Source organism: Schistocerca americana, chromosome 4 (assembly GCF_021461395.2).
Source record: "Schistocerca americana isolate TAMUIC-IGC-003095 chromosome 4, iqSchAmer2.1, whole genome shotgun sequence".
NCBI classification, from domain to species: Eukaryota; Metazoa; Arthropoda; class Insecta; order Orthoptera; family Acrididae; genus Schistocerca; species Schistocerca americana.
Window position 1 is genome coordinate 275,972,772 of NC_060122.1, and position 23,031 is coordinate 275,995,802.

Genomic DNA, 23,031 nt, shown 5'->3' on the forward strand with positions numbered 1-23,031 from the left:
CTGTGCATATTGCAGCTCCATTGCATCGTCATCCATGGAGTGGACTAGGGAGTGTCAAGCAGCATTTCAGACCTGAAGGACACTTTGATTCGCACACACATAAACCACCATAGTAAACAAGGAAGAAAAACCTAAGATTTTTCTACCAGCAACAATTCACTAATAAGTTAAAAATCGGTATGTAACTAGGGAGACACCATGGGAAGTTGGTAGTTTTAGGTGGGAGGTACTGCTGAAACTGACACTGGAGATGAAAAACCCAAAACACTCATTAATGTAAACTTTGAAAAATGCGAAAATAGTACAAAAACTATTTGTATCTTCCCTGAACCAATGTAAGTAAACTGATCTCCACAATACCCACCAACCATGAAACTACTGCATTAGCAGTGAAACAGTCTCTCAAATTTCATTGTAATGCTGATATTGTTTGGTCATCCCGGTGGTCGATGCCAAAGGTTTTTTGGGCTCTGGTGGAAGTATTTTCTGAGAGGATTCCAAAGTCAGTGCATGGACATGTCTACCCAGAATGCGGAGGCCAATAACGTGTTACTACAAGAAGCACAAAACAGAGTGTTAGGCATTTTCTTATACACCCAAGAAATCTTATGAAGAGTCCACATTAAGAACCCTAGTGATTTAACAGCAGCTTTTAGTTTGCAGCGCAATTGGAGGGAAGAGATTTTGCCAGGAAGCAGTGGGTAGATTACAGTGTATTTACTCTAGAGGTCAAATGTTACTGGTGTGGACATAAGGGCCATATGCAGAAACAGTGTAGGCAACCAGTGCTACTCATGTGGGGAAGTGAACCACCAAGCATTGGATTGTTGAAGTAGGAAGAATGGGAAGTACTGTTGGGAGGAGCGGCCATTAAAATCAAATGAGAATGCTTTGACCGTTAGAAAGCAATCCCAATAGACCATAATACTGCACAAGTTAGTGTACAGATGGAATGCTGCTCAGTGGGCTTATTGAGTGGTGCAGAACAAAGGTTTCTTGTAGACGGGGGGGGGGGGGGGGGGGGGCACATACGCATTATCAGTCTGAACCTGGTGAGCAAGAGGTTGGCAATAATAGTTTGGAGTCACGGGGTACGACAGTACTTGATTTTACTATTGGGAAAACTAAGTTTACAGTGCATGGAAGTTTTTCCGCATGTGGATGAAGGATATTCAGTAATTCTAAGGCTAGATTTTCTTGGCAAATATTGATGGGGTTTTATGACTAGGCAGGCAGAAGTAAACTGACAGACTAGACCCTACTGTGGCATCCTTTTGTTTGATCCATTGTGGCCCTCACAGCGTGGGCTGTTGGGAATTGATTGGGGGGGGGGGGGGGGGAGGAGGAGGTCTGGGTGCTAGTGCCACTGACGAAGCAGTGGCCAGAGCTTCATGTTATGAGCTCCTGTCTGCAGCTCAACATTTGTCTCGTGTATAGCTGGAAACCTTGGTCATAAAACCAACCATAGGGTGTGTACCCACACCCAGGGGTGGACATCTTCTTCCAACAAATGGAAGGTCCACAGTTGTCCACCTGAATCCGGCAAGGTGCAGGGGGCCCACCTCCTATGGCTGGGGCTGCTGGCACTGTAGTGATGGTGATGGTGCTGCATCAACATCCATTGGCTTCCTGTCTAGTGCCAGCAGAGCAGGATGGGAGAGAGGTGAAGGCAGCTGAGGCTGCAGCATCATTCTGGGCATTGAATCTGCAGATGAAAAACCTGCAGTAGGGTGATGCAGTCAACACAAATGAAACTGATTCTGATGGCACTTCTGCAGCCCTGAGAGACCTTGCACAACATATAGAGCAGCCCAAGGTTTTGTTGGTCATGCCTCATTCCCAGTGCCAGTGTCTGCTGAAAACTCTGAAAATGACTAAATCATGTACATTAAATTTATAGTGCTGCAGAGGCTGGGCAGACTGCTGGATTGCATGGCTGGCAATGGTAGGATGAGATAAAGAGCACTAAAACTTGCTTCTACATAAGGGAATATCTGGTTCATCTGTTGCTTGAAAGTTCAGTCGGGCTTGGCTAGCACTTGGATGGGTGACCATCCAGATCGGCTGAGTGCTGTTGGTAATTAGGGTGCACCCAGCCCTTGTGAAACCAATTGAGGAGCTAGTTGACTGAGAAATAGTGGCTCAGGCCATGAAAACTCGCAGTGGTTGGGGGTGCTGTGTGGTGACCCCATGCCCCTCCCTATCTGCATCCAGTGATGCCCATCAGCTGAGGAAGAAGTGTGGCCAGGCGGTACCACTGGGCCTTCTGAGACCTGTTCAGACAGTTTTATTCATTGACTGAGGCCTTGCAGAATGTGGAGCCTTGTTGGTCTTGCATTTCTGCAGACAGACAGATTGAATGTGACCATGCCTGCCACAATGATAACACTTAGCATCATGGCAGGGGCACTCCTGATGGTTGTGTGCCATGAAGCTCTGAGGACAGGATTTAATACTGTTAGCTTGCTGCCCAGTACACTGCTTTTGTTTGTCACTGCCCTGGCTGAAACTTTGTGTGCCATGGTGTGCAAACTACAGATACACCCTATGTACCATTACTCAGAGCTGCACAAATAGCAGCAGAATCAGTCTACCACTGCACTGTCATATGAGTCTTGATGCTCTATTAATTCCAAAACCTGTTGCAAACTAGATTCGGGATAAATAAGAATCTGTTCGCATGTGCAAGGATCTGACACATTTTGAGTAATGGCATCCTTAATCATGGCATTACTATAATAATGTCCACACTCTCACTGGAATTTGTGATGGCGTGTAAGTCCTTGAAAGTCAGGCACCCACTGCTCATGTGTCTGATTTGGTTGCCTGTGTAAATGAAAGAAATTGTTACATGCAGCTGTCACATTAATCTGTTCATCATAATGTTTGTCTAGTGCAGCAATTAGTCATTTATAAGGAACACTTTCAGGGTGGGCAGTGGAAAAACATTTGCTGGCTAACTGGTAAACAGCGACTCTGGTTGTTGCGAGAAAATAAGGTTGTCAGTCCCTACCTTTAGTGTGATGTGTTGTGAAGTGAGAGTTGAACTATGTGCAGTACTCTAATCGTTCCTCTCATATAGAATCAAATGCATGGAACGGTGGTAAGGAAACAGATGCTGCGTGCTGTGTTGGTGCTGTGGGAGCTGGGGGTGGTGCTGCTGTGTTTGCGTGTGTTGCAGGCAGTGTAGGTATCATCTACCTGGGTTGCTGCATCAGCCACACCTGAAATTTAACTGTCTGTAGACACTGGAACACACTAGGCAACAGTCTTGTCGCCACATCTTTGGTCGTCCCAGTGGTAGATCTCAGTGAGTTGGTGGGTTCTAAGACAGAGAGCAAAATAATGATATGTACACCTTGTGTCTGATAATTTCTTTTACTTGATTGTATGGCAGCCAGTCCAGAACACAATCCAAAGTGAGTCCTTGAGAAAGGCCAGTTCAGTATCCACAGTAACAAAGGAGGCTAACTGACAACACTTCAGCAGACTAGACTCCAGTGCAGTGTCCTTTTGCTGGCTCTGAGGTGGTGCTGGCAGTGCGGGCTGATGAGAGCATGTCTTGGAGCCGATCGCAAATTGGCCGTGCGGTCTCATGGTTTACTGCTAACTTATAGATATGAACTGGCATGGGATGGTATAAATAGTGATGATACCACAGGTATCAAAATTTTCACTTAACTTATGTAACTAAACTGGACTTTGACATCACACACACTGAAAAACAGAGGAAAAAAGTTAATCAGATACTCCTGTAAGAAACACCATCATTAAAAAATCAAGATTTTTGGAAACAGAAACAAACTAAAAACATCAGTAAATATAGAAATAAATACAACCAAATAGCACACCTTCCTCACCTGCATATCCCCCCCCCCCCCCCCCCCAAGAAACCTCTTCTCATCCATTCCCTATTTTTCAATAACCAGAAGCAAGAAAACAAAAAACACTTCAAAAAATATTACACAACAGAAAATACTTAAAAACATAAAACTGCCACTACCAAACCCAGTGCCCCATGCCCAACCACTGCAAAAGAAAATGTACAAACAACCCCACCCCCCATCCGAATCACCAAATACAACAAAGAAGAGAAAAAAAGCACACACCAAATAAGCCCACCCCACTCCCCACAAAAATCAACTGACAACCTTTGGCCTAGACATCATTCCCATAAGCTACATAACACATTTAAAAGGACAGTACCCCCTGTGGGTCCGAGGGTTAGAATAGGCCTGAAGTATTCCTGTCGTAAAAGGAGTCTCACACATTTCGGCCTTCATTTGATGGTCCCCCTGCAGCATTTGACCTTCATTTTCAAAATTTTCCCGAAGAGCGAGCCAATTGGAGAAGGGGCCCTTACATGGTTCATAGTGTTCATCATGCACTGAGACCTCTCGCATCCTTCGTAAATGTGGATCTGCACTTCCACTCATTCTCCAGCTGTTGGCCAACATCACCTTGCTGGATGTGTTTTCCTCCATCCTCTGTGCAGTATCACTTTCTGCACTGTCGACAATAATAGACTTCCTAGCTCGTTTGTGCCTGATATCCAGCATAGACTTCCTAGCTCGTTTGCGCCTGATATCCAGCACTGTAGCCAGTCCGTTGTGGTGGGGCCGCCATGTACCCTGTTGTTTGTAGCTCCCTGACCACACAGGGATCGCTCTGCTGATGCCTGCGCCATTAACTCGTCACGTATGCCAAGGAGTAGATGGCCATCAACCTGGGGAATAGGCAATGGCCATCCTGCCATGTGGCCTTTGCTGTGGCTGGGTGGCACCTGTGGGGAGGGCCCCTGGTTGGAGTAGGTGGCATCAGGGCAGATGACACACTAGAAGTGTAGTACGTCATCTCTTGCTGGTGGTCAAACACCAGCACTCTCTAAGCGGTCAAAGTCTAACTTCCACGCTAAGAAATACAACCCCATATCGCTCCCCCTCCCCCCTCCCCGGCCACACCATGGGAGAAATGCCAGGCTAAGGATGGCAGCGAAGTTTATTCATCCCGGCACTTGTCAGTGAAACGTCAGTTTTTTGTGAAGCATTAAGAGGACAAGTTTGGGGAGGTGGAGGGCTTGTCCAAAATGTGGTCAGGGTCGGTCTTGATCAAAACAGCATCCTCTGCCCAGTCACGGGCACTACTCACCTGTGACAAGCTGGGGGATGTTTGTTTCCATCATGCCCCATAAGAGCTTAAATATGGTCCAGGGTATCATATTTCACAGGGACCTTCTTTTGCAGTCTGACAATGAGCTGCACACCAATTTAGAGCAGTGAGGTGTCCATTTCATCCGGCACATCCACCGGAGTCTGAAGGATAATCAGGTTGCCACTGATGCCTTCATCTTGGCCTTCAAGGGTGACACATTACTGAAGAATGTCAAGGTGATGGTCTACCATTGTGACGTAAAGCCATGTATCCCTCCCCCCAATGCGGTGCTTTAAGTGCTGGAAGTTTGGACATATGTCTTCCCACTGTACATCCAGTGTCACCTGTTGGGATTGTGGATGTCCTTCACATTCCAATACTCCATGTGCCCCAGCTCCCACCTGTGTCAACTGCAGAGAGCACCATTCGCCTTGCTCATCAGACTGCAGGATTCACCAGAAAGAAAGAAAAATAATGGAATACGAGACCCTGGACCAACTGACCTACACTGAGGCTAAGAGAAAATGAGAGGCTACATCCTGTGCATATCTTCCATTCCGCCACATACAGTGGGCAGTTGGCTCTCACAGCCGTCAGACTCCACTTGCCCCCTTGATTGGTGACACTTCCCTCCCTGTTGCTCCCCCCCCCCCCCTCCCCCGACACACACACACACACACACACACGCACCCACCAACCATCGGGGACGTCAGTACCCACTTCACAGCTGGACAAGCATGTCTTCTTCAGCTCCTCTTGCCAGGAAGGGATCCTTTGGGTCACTCCCTTCCCAGGTTCCTGCCAGTGGCAAAGCTGACACCCGCCAATGGCTGAAGCAACCACAGGTAGCCAGTCGTAGGGCTTCATGGTCCTCCTCAGTCCCTGACACTGAATCAGTGATGCCCTCCCAATGGGACAAACCTAAAGAGCAGCGAGAGAAACCTAAAAAGAAAACGACCCCCAAGAATCAAGGCACTGTGGTGGTGTGTGTGGTGGTGAGGATGAGGTGGAGATTCTGGTGTCCACTGAGGACTTAGATCTCGCTGGACCCTCAGACACAGTGGCTGTCGATCACTCAGGTACTCATCTGGTGTCAGCAGGTGACCCTGAGGCGTAGACTGCTTCATTGAGTGTCTCATGCCTTCCCAGTCTCGCGATCACATAATCATCCAGTGGAATTATGGTGGTTTATTCCTCCACCTGGCTGAGCTATGGCAACTGTTAAGCTTTGCCCTCTAGGAAACCTGTTTCCAGGCAATGTGGACCCCTGCCCTCTGCAGTTATAAGGGATATTACAGGAACCACAGGGACTATAATAGTGTGTCTGGTGGAGTTTGCGTCTATGTCCTGAACTCAGAATGTAGTGAACCTGTGCCCCTTCAAACCCCTCTTGAAGCTGTGGCTGTCAGGATAAGGACAATGTGGGAAATAACTGTCTGCAATGTATATCTTCCTCCAGATGGTGCAGTTCCCCTGAACGTATTGGCTGCACTGATTGATCAACTTCCTAAACCTTTACTACTACTACTGGGAGATTTTAACACTCATAACCCCTATCGGGTGGCGCCATGCTTACTGGCCGAGGTAGGGAGGTCAAAAATTTACTGTCACATCGCTGCCTGTACCTCTGCCTCTTACATACAGGTGCCCCCACACATTTCAGTTTGGCACATGGCACATATTCGGCCATTGATCTCTCAGTTTGCAGTCCTGGCCATCTCCCATCTATCCACTGGAGAGCACATGACGACCTGTGTAGTAGTGACCACTTCCCCATCTTCCTGTCACTCCCTTGGTCTCATGCCCACAGACACCTACACAGATGGGCTTTAAACAAGGCAGACTGGGAAGCCTTCACCTCTGCTGTCATTGCTGAATCTCCCCCACATGGTGTCATCGATGTTGTCATTGAGCAGGTCACTACAATGATTGTTTCTGCAGCGGAAAATGCTATCCCTTATTCTTTAGGGTGCCCCCAGTGAAAGACAATCCCTTGGTGGTCGCAGGAAGTTGCTGAGGCGATTAAAGAGCGTCAGCGAGCTCTACAGCAACATAAGCAGCATCCTTCCTGAGAGCACCTAATAGCCTTTAAGCGGCCCCGTGCCCACATTTACCAGCTTATAAAATGATGGAAACAGGAGTGTCGGGAGAGGTATGTCTCGACCATTGGGTGCCATACGTCACCTTCCAAAGTCTGGATGAAGATCAGATGTCTTTTTGTGTACCAGACCCCAACAGGTGTCTCTGACATTAACATCAATGGCGTGTTATCTACCGATGCAAACGCAATTGCTGAGCACTTTGCTCGAGCCTCTGTGTTGAAGAACTACCCCCCCAGCCTTTTGCACCCTCAAACGGTGGATGGAAAGGAAAGTCCTCTCATTCACTACACGCCACAGTGAACTCTATAACACCCCATGAACGCCCCATTTACGGGGTGGGAGCTCCTCAGCGCACTTGCACATTGCCTCGACACATCTCCTGGGCTAGATTAGATCCACAGTCAGATGATTTAACATCCCTCCTCTGACTACAAGTGACATCTCCTCGGCATCTTCAACCGGATCTGGTGCAATGGTGTCTTTCCATCGCAATAGCGGGAAGCACCATCATTCCAGTGCTCAAACCAGTCCAAACCTACTTGATGTGGATAGCTACCAGCCTAAGCAACTTTTTTTGTAAGTTACTGGAACGTATGGTGTGTTGGCAGTTGGGTTGGATCCTGGAGTCACGTGACCTACTGGCTCCAAGTCAGGGTGGCTTCCACAAGGGTCATACTACCTCTGATAATCTTGTGTCCCTCAATTCTGCCATTCGAACAGCCTTATCCAGACCCCAACGTATGGTTGCCGTCTTTTTTTGACTTGCTTAAAGCATACGACATGACCTGGCGACATCATATCCTTGCCACATACAATGTCGCTCCATACTTTCCATACCCGAATCGGTGCCTCCCATAGTACCCCCATATTCAGGAGAATGACATTCTGTAGTGCTCCGTATTGAGTGTCTCTCTATTTATAGTGTCTATTGACGGTCTAGCAGCAGCTGTAGGGACGTCGTTCTCACCTTCTCTGTATGTGGATGACTTGTGCATTTCGTACTGCTCCTCCAGCAGCGGTGTTTCTGAGCGGCGCCTACATGGAGCCATTCATAAGGTACAGTCATTGGCTCTAGCCCACAGCTTCCAGTTTTCAGCCATGAAGTCATGTGTCATGCATTTCTGTCAGCATTGTACCATTCATCAAGAACCAGAACTTTCCCTTAATGACTATCCAGTCACTGTAGTGGAGACATATCGATTCTTAAGACTGGTTTTCAACACCTGATTGACTTGGCTACCTCACCTTCGTCAACTTAAGCGGAAGTGCTGGAAGCACCTCAATGCCCTCCGCTGCCTGAGCAACACCAACTGGGGTGCAGATCGCTCTACACTGCTGCAGCTCTACGGAGCCCTTGTTCAATCCTGCCTTGACTAAAGGAGTCTGGTTTACGGTTTGATGGTGCCCTCAGTGTTGCGTTTACTCAACCCAGTGCAGCACTGTTGCATTCGCCTAGCAACGGGAGTTTTTAGAATGAGTCTGGTGACCAATGTCCTGGTGGAGGCTGGAGTCCCTCCATTGAAGGTTAGGCATGCACAACTGCTCACAAGTTATGTTGCACACATTTGTAGTTCTCCTGCACATCCAAATTACTGTCTCCTTTTCCCAACCATGGCAGTTCATCTCCCACATTGGCGGCCCAGGTCAGGGCTTACGATTGTGGTTCGCATCCGGTCGCTTCTGTCTGAACTGGAGTCCTTCCCGTTACCACCTCTCCTCGAGGTCCATTCATGTACACCTCCATGGTGTATACCTAGGCTGCAGATTCTTCTGGACCTTTCACATGGCCCTAAGGACTCGGTCAACCCTGTCGCTCTCCAGTGTCACTTCCTCTTGATTCTTGACATGTACTGGGGCCATGAAGTGGTTTACACCACTGGCTCGTTGGCTGATGGTCACATAGGTTTTGCGTATGTTCGTGGAGGACATAGTGAACAGCACTCCTTGCCAGATGGCTGCAGTTGTTTTCACTGCAGAGCTGGCGGCCATATCTTGTGCTCTTGAGCACATCCACTCTTGCGCTGGCAAGTCATTTCTCCTGTGTACTGACTCGTTGAGCAGCTAACAAGCTATCGACCAGTGCTACCCTCGCCATCCTTTGGTAGCGAACATCCAGGAGTCCATCTATGCCCTGGAACAGTCCAGTTGTTCAATGCTGTTTGAGTGGCCCTCAAGACACATCGGAATCCCAGGCAATGAACTTGCCGACAGGCTGGCCAAGCAGGCTATGCAGAAACTGCTTCTGTAGATGGGCATCTCGAAAACTGACGTGCATTCTGTCTTACGCTGCAGGGTTTTTTGGCTTTGGGAGACTGAATGGTATAACAGTACAAACAACAAGCTGTGTGTCATTAAGGAGACTATGAATGTGTGGAAGTCTATCTCCTCCGTCACGAGTACCTATCTCGGTGTCGCTGTGCCTCACCAGCCTTGAAACAGTGGCTTCCCACACTCAAGTACTCACTGCTTTCCTTCCTGTTTCACACTTCACCTTCCCAGACTGAAATTCATGAACGTTTGACTGACCAAGTGACTGTTCGACTGACTGACAACTACACACAAACACTCGTCTCATGAGCACAAAACCATACAGAAGACTATAACAAAAATAAGTCATAAAAACAATTTTGCATATCATAAGTCTCCATTTTTCAAACGACGTATTCCTCCTAATTGATCCTCACAGTTTGTCTTCCCTACAGCCCCACATAAAGCTGTCACTGATGTGGAAAGAAGCAACAAATCACATATTCTTGCCCCACTTGTGGTATTTCACATAATCGGAAATAACTGCCTAGGAAATGAATGGTAAAGGACATGTTCCTCATTTCTTAATAAAACATTTTGCTGTTAAATTTCACCAAGGGGTCAATATTGACAATTAGTACAAGAAGTAGAATGATCTTGAAACCTACATTACAAGTAACAACACAACTGACTTGCTGGATTTAGAAATTTGCCACAAGAGGGGGCCACCTTCTTCGTAATGCCATCCTCTCTCTCTCTCACACACACACACACACACACACACACACACACACACACACACACTTTCGAATACACTGCGCATCTATGGCATCAGAAGCCATATCATTATGTATGTCAAGAGTAATCTCAGTATCAAAAGTACATTTGGTCTAATAAGCTTCTAAAATGAACAGAAATATTGTTCTCATTCACCACGTACATTTCTACTGACTTTTTGAATTGCCTTATTTTTTCTTTCATTAGGTACTAAAGGCCCTAAAGTATCCCAGTAAATGGTAAATGTTGGCTGCATTATGCTCTTCTACACCAATAAACTAGATCACTTACCATAATTCAGATGCTGGAGAACAATTTGTTTTATAGATTATTTGAAATCTCTGACACATATGGAATGCAACAGTGGTATGAGAAACTTTGGCTACTCACTCACATAGGATCTGTGCCTGCTACTACAAAAGTCTAGGCTGATGATAAAATACGTTTCCCAATCAGTTGCCCCTTCCTTTTGAGATGTCTCATACTTTTGTAAATTTGATTTTTATGGTGTACATAGAAAAACAAATATTTCACTTCATCCGCTTCCACGATAATGTACACTATTCAGGTAATCTCTTTACCAGAATGCTTTGATGTGTCAGCTTCTCACCTTGTGACTAAATTATCTAATAAGTTCTAATTCTCTCAATCAGTGGTAACTTTCCATGATTTGTTTCAGACCAATTCTGCAACTGCGCCAGTGATCCTGTGGTTACAAGGAGGGCCAGGAGCTTCATCACTTTTTGGTCTCTTTACTGAAAATGGACCATTTTCAATCACTCGAAGGAACTTCCTGAGGAGAAGGAAATATTCTTGGACTAAAACTCATTCTGTCATATACATTGACAATCCAGTTGGGACAGGTAATCTGTGACTTCTTGAACCAAAACACTATTTAAGTCAGCATAAGGACATACAGGAAATAGTAATATACACATAAAAAAAATGTGTGTGTGTGTGTGTGTGTGTGTGTGTGTGTGTGTGTGTGTGTGTGTGTGTGACACCTGTGGAATGGCAGGGCGGTAGGTTGACAAAGAAGTAATTATAAATCCTTTCCTGAGCTTTTTTATCTCCCAAAGACACGTCTGGGGGAACCAGACTAAGGTCACAGGGGACCATATTCAATGAGTAGTGTAACTTCAAAACAGTTTTGTTGTCCAAAAACTGCATCAAACTCAGTGCTGTGTTTCCCCCAGGGGGTTCACAATTCTTTTGTGAGTTCATACGTGGCACACATGGAGTCCCGACACCCCAGGGGCCTCGCTGTTCTTTGGTGGGTTTGTGCTTGGCTATCATAGAGCCCCAGCCTTTGCAGCATCATTTCCCTTCAATGCTGCACGTTTATCCTCTTGCTGTTCTTTTGGAACATGTGTGAGATGTTTTGGAAATGTGTTCTGCGCATTCAGTAGCCAATATCAGAACAATCTCCACTGTTTTTCATTCCTTTTTTTTTTCTTTCTTCATTCGCCTTCTCCTTTCCTTCCTCCGCCTCAGTGTTAGAGATTCCTCTTTTTCTTCTTCCTCCCTGTGTCCCCCTGAAGGCCAGCCCAAGTATCTGACACATAACAGATGACTAGGTAACGTGTACTTCCCAGCCCAGGGTTGACAGGTAGGATTTGCCAGACCCAGAGAGGGGTGACTGCCTGAGCTGCTACCTGCCCAAAATGCCAATTGGTTCCTCTGTCAGATGTCCGGGAGGTGTGACCTGAGGTGTGAACAGTCACCTAAGGTAGGTGCGCCCCCTTCTGAGGAGGGTCACCAAGTGGGAGGAGCGTGCCATCAGAAATGCTGGCAGTGATGGGGGGGGGTTTCACAATGAGCCATCCATCATTTTCACAGTCAACGTGTACCAAACATAAACTGAATGAGGCTAACAATTAAGACTCTCCTAGCTTCACCACTGTTCCTCATGGTTTCACATATGAAGACAGTCAATCCTTTGCTATGGTAAATCTGTTTACTGTTCAGAAAGGTGTTGATGCAGTTGCTGGAACCTGTGAACTCCTGCTCTTGTTTTTGAAATTGCACTTTTCATTTGGAGACTACTTCAGATTCTCAAGCACAACAACTGCCTCCATCTTTGCTACTCCACAGCTATCCTGTTTGTGTTGAGACCCATCAAATACTGAATTCTTCCCGTGGTCTGACTAAGGCAGAAATCCAAACATACCTCTCTGATCAGGGTGTCACTGCAGCCTATCAGGTGATGAAGGTAGATGCCTCCTTAGTGCCCACATGCACTCTGTTTCTCACTTTTGACAAAGTGGTGCTTCTATCAAAGATCAAAGCAGGTTATGAAGTTATCACAGTCAGATCATACATTCCTAACCCAATGCACTGCTATGAGTGACATCTTTACAACCACACTCGAGTGTCCTGTCGCCACCCAGCAAAACGTGTCACCTGTGGTAAGGATGCTCACAAAGGCATTTGTCCTCCTCATTTTCCCTGCTATGTCAACTGCAGTAGTGACCATGCTGCTTCCTCCCAAGATTGTCCTGTATATATCAATGAGTGGGCTATCCAGAGCGTGAAGGAAAAAGCACCTTACCCAGTTGCTTGGAAGTTGTTGGCTAGTCAGAAACCTTGCATTCTACCATCCCTTATTTACAGTATTGTTCTTGCTGCTTCCCACTCCACGAGGGACATGGCCATCCAGACATGCAACCTCATATTCAGCATTCCAGTTGTAAAATTGCCCAGTGTCATGGTAGCAGCCCTGTCTACTCCTCCAGCTGTGCAACAAGACACCAAACTTTCACCTTACGGGGTGAAGTCAGCTGCTACACAACGAGCAGGCCGGAGAGGACAGCAGAAATACTCCCACAGACTTCCTATGTCTGTCCAGCCAACTAACACTTGAATCTCTCTCTGCCAACTACTGAGGCTCCAAGAAGTCAAACAAAGGCAAACCATCTTCTCCTTTGCCGACTTGGAGATCCTCTTTGAAGGTGTCGCCATGTGATACCCTCACCCGGCCACCGTCCGTGTTTCCGGTGCACACTGCAAACCATTTCTTTGTCCTGGACTCCGCAGACCAACAGAAGGAGAATGCAGATGCCTCTGTAGATATCATGGAGCAGGATCCTTCAGCCTCTGTGCCCTGTAGCAGTGAGTATTCGAAGGGTGGCACTCGCCAGCCGCAAAGGTGACAATCTTTCATTTTTTCCCTCCTCCCCTTTCCTCGTTGTGACTCACCTCCAATGAAACTTTCGCAGTATTTGACCCAACAAAGAGGGCTTATGGCGGCTCTTAGAATTGCAACATCTGCTTGTTCTCTGCCTCCAGCAAACAAAATTGCATCATCACCACTGTTTTGAGCTCACGCAATTCTTCCCAGTCTGCTTTGAACTTCTGCCAGAGGATGGTAATCCAGGTCATGGGGGAGTCATGCTGCTCATCTGGGATGACATTCATAGTCAACCCATCTCTCTGACTACCCAGCTTCAAGCTGTTGCAGTTCATCTTTTTCTTCTTCACTGGACTCTTTCCCTTTGTACCATTTGCATACCTCCATCATTGGGTGTCACCAGGACAAACCACCTCCAGCTTACTGGGCAACACCCTCACCCCTTTCTACTGCTCAGTGTTTTTAATGTGCACCATCCCCTTTGGGGTTCTCCCAGAACCTGTCACAGATGTGCCCTCTTGGTTGACCTTCTCAGTCAATTTAACCTGATCTGCTTTAACACGGGAGCACTTGTGCTCCTTCCAGACTCCATGCACACTTGTTCCCATTTGGATCTCTTCCTCTGCACTGCGCAGCTTGCCTATCATCTTGTGTAGTCCATTCTCTCTGACACGTACTCAAGTGACCATTTCCCATGTGTTATCCATTTACTGAATTGTATCCCACCTATGTGCACACCCAAATGACAGCTTTCTAAGGCCAACTGGTGGCTTTCATTCTCTCTGGCAACCTTTGAAGTAAAAGATTTCCCCAGTTGTGATGACCACGTGGAATATCACACAAATGTTATCCTTAATGCTGCAGAACATTCCATTCCTCACACTTCCTCTTTACCACGCCATCTCCCAGTCCCTTGGTGGACTGAGGCATGCCGTGATGCAATTTGCGCATGGAGATGTACCCTGCGCATTTTTAACCGTCATCCTACAATGGCTAACTGCATTCATTATAAACTGATGTGTGCAAAGTGATGTCACATTCTTCAGGCTAGCAAAACAGATAGCTGGATTTCATTCACTTCCTCTGTCTTGTGGGCCAATCTCCAACAGCTCTCTGGGACCAAGATCCATTCACCAGTTTCCACCCTGACAGTGGCAGACAGTGTCATCATGGACCCTATTGCTATCTCCAACACGTTGGGCTGCCACTTTGCAGAAATTTAATGCTCTTCCCACCATCATTCTGCCTTCCCCCATCGGAAACGAGTGGAGGAGGCTTGAGTGATACCCTTCTCTTCTCAGAATTGTGAGTGCTACTATGCCACCTTTACTATGAGGGAGCTAGGGCATGCTCTTACTTCATCCCGGTCCTGCGCCCCAGGCCAGACGTTGTTCACATTCACATGTTGCAAAACCTCTCTCTTGCGGGCAAGCTCTTCCTAATTCACTCATACAAACGCGTCTGGGCAGAGGGCGCATTTCCCAGACACTGGCGGAAGCCACTTTCATACCCATACCTAAGCCCAGTAAGGACACACCTTCCGTCTAGCTACCATCCCATTTCCCTCACTAGCTATGTTTACAAGGTGATGGAATGTATGATTCATACCCGGCTAGTATGGTGGCACGAGTCTCGCCATTTACTAACCACTGCACAGTGTGGATTTAAAGCAAGCCGTTCTGCAGTTGACCAACTCTTCACTTTGTCCACCCACGTCATGAATTATTTTCTGCAGAAATCCCAGACTGTGGCAGGGTTGTTCAATTTGGAGAAAGCCTAAGATACCTGCTGGAGGACTGGTATCCTCCATACTCTCTAAACATGGGGCTTCAGTGGCCACCTGTCTCGTTTCCTCCAGGAATTTTTAAAAGAGAGTGTTTTCAAAGTACGTGTGGGTTCTGCCTTGTCGGACACCTTTTTCTGGGAAAATGGTATGCCTCAGGGTTCTGTCCTGAGTGTTGTTCTCTTTGCTATTGCCATTAAGCCTATTATGGCCTGTCTCCCACCGGGCATCACTGGCTCCCTTTTCGTTGACAAATTTGTGATCTGTTGTAGTTCTCCATGGACTTGTCTCCTTGAGCGGCATCTCCAGTGATGTCTCGATCATTTTTACTCGTGGAGCATGGACAATAGCTTTCACTTTTCCACTGACAAAACAATTTGTATGAATTTCTGATGGTGCAATTGGTTTCTTCAATCATCCTTAAACCTTGGGCCTGTTGTTCTTCTGTTTGTTGACATTACAAAATTCCTGGGGCTCATGCTCGATAGGAAACTTTCTTGGTCCTCCCACATGTCTTACCTGGTAGCCCGCTGCACAATGCTCCTCAGCCCTACGTGTCCTTAGCGGTATTTCCTGGGGAGCACATTGGACCACACTCCTCCATTTGTATCAGTCCCTTGTCCATTCAAAATTAGACTGTGGGTGTTTCGTTTATGCATCTGTATGTCTGTCCATCTTTTGCTGTCTCAATACAGTCCACCATAATGGCATCTGTTTGGTGCCTTAAACACTAACCTGGTGGAGAGATGTATGCAGAAGCTGCCGAACTACCACTTTCATACCCCTGTGACTTTCTCCTCAGTAGATACACATGCCATGCCTGGCCACCCATCCCATGCCTCCTCCTTCGATGGCTCCTTTGATCCCCAGTATGGGGTGCATCCCTCATCTCTGTTACCTCCTGGAGTTCGCTTTCGGCCCTTGCCCCAGTAGCTTAACTTCAAACTACCTGCCACTTTCCCGATGTGTGTGAACCCTTTACCACCTTGGCTTCATGCGGCAGCCTGTGTTCATCTTAGCCTTCATTCATTTCTTAAGGACACTACTCCAGCCTCACTTCATTGCTGGAAGTTTCACAACCCTCGCACAGATCTTCATGACAGTACCTTTGTGTACAGTGATGGCTATCAGACTGACCGTGGTTGGCTGTGTCTTCGTCATTGGCACTGACGTTTTTCAGTATCGGCTTCTGGAACACTGCCCAGTATTTACAGCAGAGCTCTTTGCCCTGCCTCAGGCCAGGCAGTACATGCTGGAGACACAGGCTTTTAAATTGTCATCTGCTCTTACTCTCTGTGCTCCTCAGAGCCTCAGTGCACTGTACTGCATCCATTCCTTAGTGCAATGGGTCCAGGAAAGCTGTCACTTGCTTGCTCTTGATGGAGCCACTGTGATGTTTATGTGGGTTCCTGGTCACCTCGGTCTGATGGGAAACGAGGTTGCTGAAGCTGCTGTCAAGGCTGCAGTTCTGGTACCTTGGCCCGTTAATTCTTCCATCCCCTACAGTGATCTCTGTGTTAGCATCTGTAAGCAGGTGGTATCGCTTTGGCATCACCATTGGTCCTCCATTCACGGAAACAAGCTCTGGGAAATTAAACCTTTCCTAGCAGCTTCAACGACCTCCTCTCGGGTCTCTTTGGTGTGAGGAGATCATTTTAACTTGGTTTCTTATCGGGCACTGTCTTTTTAGCCATCGTCATTTGTTAAGTGGTGCTCTCCCACCACTTTGCCCTCATTGCCCTCAACCTTTGACAGTTCACTATTTCCTGATGGAGTGGTCTTTTTTTAAACCACTGTATGAGTTATCAGCCTGTTTAGCGAATAACGTGCAGGCTGTTGACCGTGTTTTACTTTTTATCCATCATAGCAATATGGCAAAGGACATTTGATCTTTAGTTCAGGCTCTCCATTTCTCTGTGGCATATTTTATGGTCCTTATTCCACATCCCTGATTTTAGCTGTCTTTCCTTCCATCAGTTGGATTTAATGAGTAGTCATTTTTAACTCCTCCTCCTCTCTCTCTCTCTCTCTCTCTCTCTCTCTCTCTCTCTCCATGTTCTACTATTCTGGCATGGGCACTTATGACCCTAGTTGTTTTTGCACCCTAAAACTAAATGAAACAAACCAGGCTCTGACCTATTGCAGCCCATTCTTCCTTCATTGGCTGCATTTCCTTCTGTGTCCCTCCTTTCCCATCCTCACTGCCCCCTCCTCCCCTCTCTGTGTTCTGATTTATTTTGATCTGGCTATCTGCCTGGTTCCCTGTATTCCTTGCAATTTTGTTTCTCTTACCTATTCTTTTTCATCCTTTTTGGAATTTTGCTCCCCCCCTCCCACCTTCCCCTTGGGGTTTGATATTTGAGATCACTCCTAGTGTGAGCCATTTGGAGAAGGACTTCAACCCCAGCATCTGCAGAATGGATTCCCCCCCCCCCCCCCACACACTCACACACACTCACACACACACTTCCTTCCCCTCTTCCTTCCTTGCCGTTGTGTCCCTCCACCCCACTGGGTCACCAGCATGTGTAGGCAGTCCTTGTTACGTTGTGGGGCTGTTATGTACCCATCTGGCTGGGCCCTGACACACAAGGATCACACTACTGATATTTGAGCTTTTGCCTCCCCATGTATGCCAAGGAATGGTTGCTTGTTATTCTGGAGCATCAGAACTCCCAGCAATGGCTGCTGTGCCAGTTGGCCCTTGCTGTAGCTGGGTGGTGCCCATGGGGAGAGTCCCAGATTGGTGTGGGTGGTATCTGGGCCGATGCTTAGCAGATGAAGCATATCAAGCTACAAAAATCTGACTTTCCTCAAATGGTCATCTCTCCAAGTGGTGTATGTTCATTGAATGCTTCTTCATATGACACTATAGCCTTCCCTTCCGTGGTTGGTCATCTCTCCAAGTGGTGAATGCTCATTGAATGCGGCTTCGTATGACACAGCAGCCTTCCCTTCCTTGGTAAGCCCTGGGAGTAGGGTCAGGCTCGCTGTCTAGGGATGAAACACTTTCCCCACTACTAGGCCTTTATTAGGTCTGACAGGAACACATTCACTGCCACAAAGCCATTGTTTTTTGTGGAGAATGTTGAGGACAAGTTTGGTGAAGTGGAGTCTCTTGGTAAGATGCAGTCGGGCTCCCTGTTGATCAAAGCATCTTCTGGTATCCAATCTGCATCTCTTCATTCTTATGATCATCTTGGTGATGTCCTGGTGTCTATTACCCCTCACCAGTCACTGAATATGGTCCAGGGAGTGATTTTCCAACATGACCTGATCCTGCAAACTGATGAGGAACTCCGGGCTAATCTGGGGTGATGTGACATTCACTTTGTTCGACGTGTGCAGAAGTGTCATTTCAAAGACAACTGCACCGGACCTGGCACTTTTATTCTGGCTTTCATGGGAGATACCCTCCCAGAGAGGGTCAAGGTCATGTGTTACTGAAGTGACATGAAGCTGCACATCCCGCCACTCATGAGGTGCTTTTGGTGCTTGTATTTTGGGCATATGTCTTCCTGCTGTATGGGGAACCCTCTTTGTGGTGACTGTGGACAGCCAATCCAAGAGGGAAGCCACTGTATTCTGCCACCTGTGTGTGTAAATTGCAGTGGCAGCCTGACTCCACACTTGCCAGATTGCCCAGCATAGAAGAGAGAAAAGAAGATCCAAGAGAACAAGTATCTGGGTCACCTGTCTTCTGCAGAGGCTCGCCAAAAAATATAACTGACTCCACCCAGTGTCATTTTACCCCCTGTTACATACTTCCCCCCTTATGTCCCTTCATTACTTCAGACCCATCCCCCTTTTCCTTCCCTCTTGCTGCGGTTTCCATGCCCTTCCCTCCGAGTATCGCTCTCCCTCCCCCGCCAAAGAAGTTTCCCGCTTCTTGGGCATCCAATGGTGATGGAGTTCCTGCTCAGGATCCATCCCTCCCAGCATCTCTCAAGCCAGAAGCCAACTGCCACAACTCGGCCATGAGATGCACTACCTGTGTGCCCCAAGGCCGCTCGATCTGTTTTGGCCCCTGGGTCTTGCAGAAGCCTGCCCACCCAATGTGCCCTGCCCTCCTCAGCCCACAAAAGAGGAGGAGGAGGAGGAGGAGAAGAAGAAGAAACATAAGTCCCAGGACAAGCCCCCTCCCTTATGCCCTGAGAGGTGCCATCTCCCCTCTCACAACCTTTGTGTGAGCTCTTATTTACGGATGTCGTGCCATCCTTGTTGGTGATGACCACTGACAGAATAATGTGACATCCTCTCGGCTACCTTATGTCTAACATGGATTCTCATCACATGCTAATCTAGTGGTATTGCAATCAATATTATCATCACCTACTGGCAATACACCACCTTGTTTCCTTTTATTCTACATTCTGTCTTGCTCTTCAAGAAATGCACTTCCGTGACGACCACTCTCCAACATTCTGTGGTTATTGGGTGTTCTGTTGGAATTGTGGTTACCCTGGGATAGCATCTGGAGGGCTCTGCAATTTGGATCGCAGTGATGTCATTAGCGGTTGTATCCAAGAGTGTGAATGACCCCAACCATCACATTTGCAGTGTCTATTCCCCACTAGGCAGGGCACTTTCTTATGTTGAACTGCTTATCTTAATCCAAAAACTCCCACCCTGTATCTCCTCCTCATGGACTTCAGTGCACACCACCTCCTGTGGTGGAGTGCCACTTCAACTGGTACAGGTCTTCTCATTGACCAACTTATTACAGTCTTTGATTTGTGTCTTCTCAATGACAGTTCCCCTACAAATTTCAATGCTGTTCATGGCACCTTTTCTGCTGTTGATCTCACGATCTCCTCTCATGGTCTTGCGGCTTCCATGCATTGGTCACCCCAGGATGTTCTTCATGACAATGACCATTTTCCAATGATTCTGTCATTCCCCTGCCACCAAGAGGCAGACAGGTCCCCACATAGGGCATTCTGCAGAGCAAATTGGCCTTTGTATATGTCTGCTGTGCGCTTAAACACCTGTCTCTTACATTACATTGCATTGCTGTGGTTGCGCAAGACGTTTCTGATACTATGCTTCAAGCCGCTGAAACTGCTATCCCCCTATTCACAATTTCCCCTTGTTGACCAGTACCATAGTGGGCCAAGGACGTCAGTCACTATCCAGGACTGCTGATGGGCACTGCAGTGGCTTAGACAACACCCTTCACAGATCAACCGTATCATTTTTGTGCATCTCCGAGCTAAGGCCCACTACCTTTTTAAACGGAGAAAATATGAATGCTGGGAGTGCTTGTTTGCCTCTTCATCGCAGGTTTGCTCCAAGATCCGTAGCCTTCTGGGCTGTCAGCAACAATCAGCTGTCCAGGGTCGTATCCTACAGGGTGCTTGTGTACTGATCCATTGGTCCTTGCAGAACACCTCGCTACACATGTTGCAACAGCATCAGCGTCTTCTTCCTATCCTGGTACCTATGTCCAGCAGAAACGATGACTTGATGAAACCCCTCCTCTGTTTCAACCCTCAACAAGCTGAAGCCTGTGGGAACTGCTCACTGACTGGTAATTCATGCATGCTTTTACTTCTTCACATGACACAGCCCCAGGCCTGAATTCCATTCACAACCGGATGGGCCAACACCTGGACATTACCCAGAGGTAAGACCCACTCAGAGTCTTCAACCGCATTTGGCTCTGAGGTGCGTTCCCCTTGCAATGGTAAGACAGGATAGTTATCCCTTCCTTAAGCCTGTGAAGAATCGAACATCTCTCGATAGATACTGACCAATTAACCTGACTGCCATTCTTTGTAAAGTGCTTGAGAGGATGGTTAACTTCAGATTATGTTGGGTACTTGAATCTCAGAGCCTACTGTTCCCATATTACCGTGGCTTCGAGGGAGGACAGTCTACAACTGACCATTTACTCAGATTGGAAACAGCAATCTGACAAGCTTTTTTTAACCACCAACACCTTGTGATGGTCTCCTTTGACCTACAGACGAGATACGACACAGCTTGGCACCATCACATTTTTGTTACCCTCCATGACAGGGTCTTTTGCAGTCCCCTTCCAATTTTTATCCGCAAGTTTTTATCCCACCAGCTCTTCTGGGTTCGAGTTGGCACCTCACTTGTCACCCCTTGGACCCAGGAAAACTGTTACCCCAGTCTTGTATGTTGACGATTTTTTCATTTGGTGCAGTTCCCACTCAGTAGCATCTGCTGAATGCCAGCTCCAAGGTGCCTTCTGATGGGCCTCTTTGTGGGCCCTTTCCCATGGCTTCCGTTTTTCTTCCTTCAAAACTTGGGTTACACATTTTTGCTGTAGACCTACAGTAAAACCTGATCTTGAACTTTATTTAGGCAGCCAGTGCCTAGATGTTGTAGTTCAGTCCCATTTCTTGGGTGTTCTTTGTGACATAAAGCTGACATGGCTGCCCCATATTCATCACCTGAAAATTACATACTTGTGGAAGCTTAATGCTCTCTGCCTCCTGGCACACACGCCTTGGGGTGCAGATCATGCTGCTCCTTTACCATGCTCTGGTTTTGTCCAGATTAGATTATGGTTGTCAGGTTTATGGCTCAGCGGCTTCTTCCACTCTGAAACTACTTGACCTGTTCATCATTATGGGGTGCGTCTGGCTATAGGTGCCTTTTGCACTAGTCCTGTTGACAGCCTCCTCTATGAATACAATGGAGCCAACTCCTGGTTTCTTACACAATTGCCATCTCATATAGTCTGTCTCCTGTACCCGTCTTTGCAAACAAGGGATGTCTTCCTCCTGATACCCATCTTCAGATGGGATTGCCAGTTGGAATGTACTTTACTTCCCTCTGTCGGGATCTCAATCTCCAGCCACCAGAAAGTACTCCATGTATTTCCTCCTGCAACCCCCAAGGGTTAGGACCAACCTATTCCAGGGTCCTAAGGTCTCTGTCCCCCTATGATATAATAGTGTCCTGTACGTTCCATCCTTGAGGAGTTCCAGGGTACTACCATCTTATACACTGATGATTCTAAAATTGTAAGTAAGACAGAATACACTTTTTCATCTTCTACTGGCATGGAACGCCATTTACTGCCAGAATCATGCAGTGTGTCCCCCTGCGGGTTCGGGGGTTAGAATAGGCCCGCGGTATTCCTGCCTGTCGTAAGAGGCGACTAAAAGTAGTCTCAAATGTTTCGGCCTTATGTGATGGTCCCCTCTTGGGTTTGACCTCCATCTTTCAAAATTGTTCCGAAGAGCGAGCCAATTGAGGATGGGCGCCTTACATGGTGCACTGTATCTGTCGTGCATTGAGGCCTTTAGCCATCTTTCTCATCGTTGCAATGGTGTCCAGCTCGTTTTCCATCTCTTGGGCGAGGATACGTCCATGGGTGCGATTTCCACGCTGCACTGTGCAGTGTTGTTTTTCGCTGCGATGACGTCCTCGTACATTTTTGCACCTAAGATCCAGCACGGTAGCTAATCCGTTGTGGTGGGGCCGCCATGTACCCTGTTGGTTGTAGCCCCCTGACAACACAGGGATCGCTCTACTGATGCCTGCGCCGTTTACTCCCCATGTATGCCAAGGAGTAGATGCCCATCTCCCTGGGGCATCAGGACTCCCGGCAATGGCCATCCTGCCAGGTGGCCCTTGCTGTGGCTGGGTGGCGCCCATGGGGAGGGCCCTTGGTCGGAGTAGGTGGCATCAGGGTGGATGAAACGCAATGAAGTGTGGCACATCATCTCTTGCTGGTGGCCAGCCACCAGCAGTCTCTAAGCGTTCGAGGGCTCATTTTAAAGGGAACGTTTATGACCCCAAATCGTTCCCATTCCTGGCCACACCATGGGAGGAATGAAAGGCAATGAATGACAGTGACACGT

The 23,031-nt window shown here is 47.4% G+C and overlaps 1 protein-coding gene across 1 annotated transcript in view; it reads left to right on the plus strand.

The window, feature by feature from the left end:
* The window catches only part of LOC124613164 (venom serine carboxypeptidase), a 135,004-nt gene that overhangs the window by 11,035 nt on the left and 100,938 nt on the right, over positions 1-23,031 (plus strand). The window contains exon 2 of the mRNA XM_047141794.1: positions 10,957-11,140. Coding sequence (XP_046997750.1) covers positions 10,957-11,140 — 184 coding nt within the window. The remainder of the gene's footprint in view (positions 1-10,956; positions 11,141-23,031) is intronic.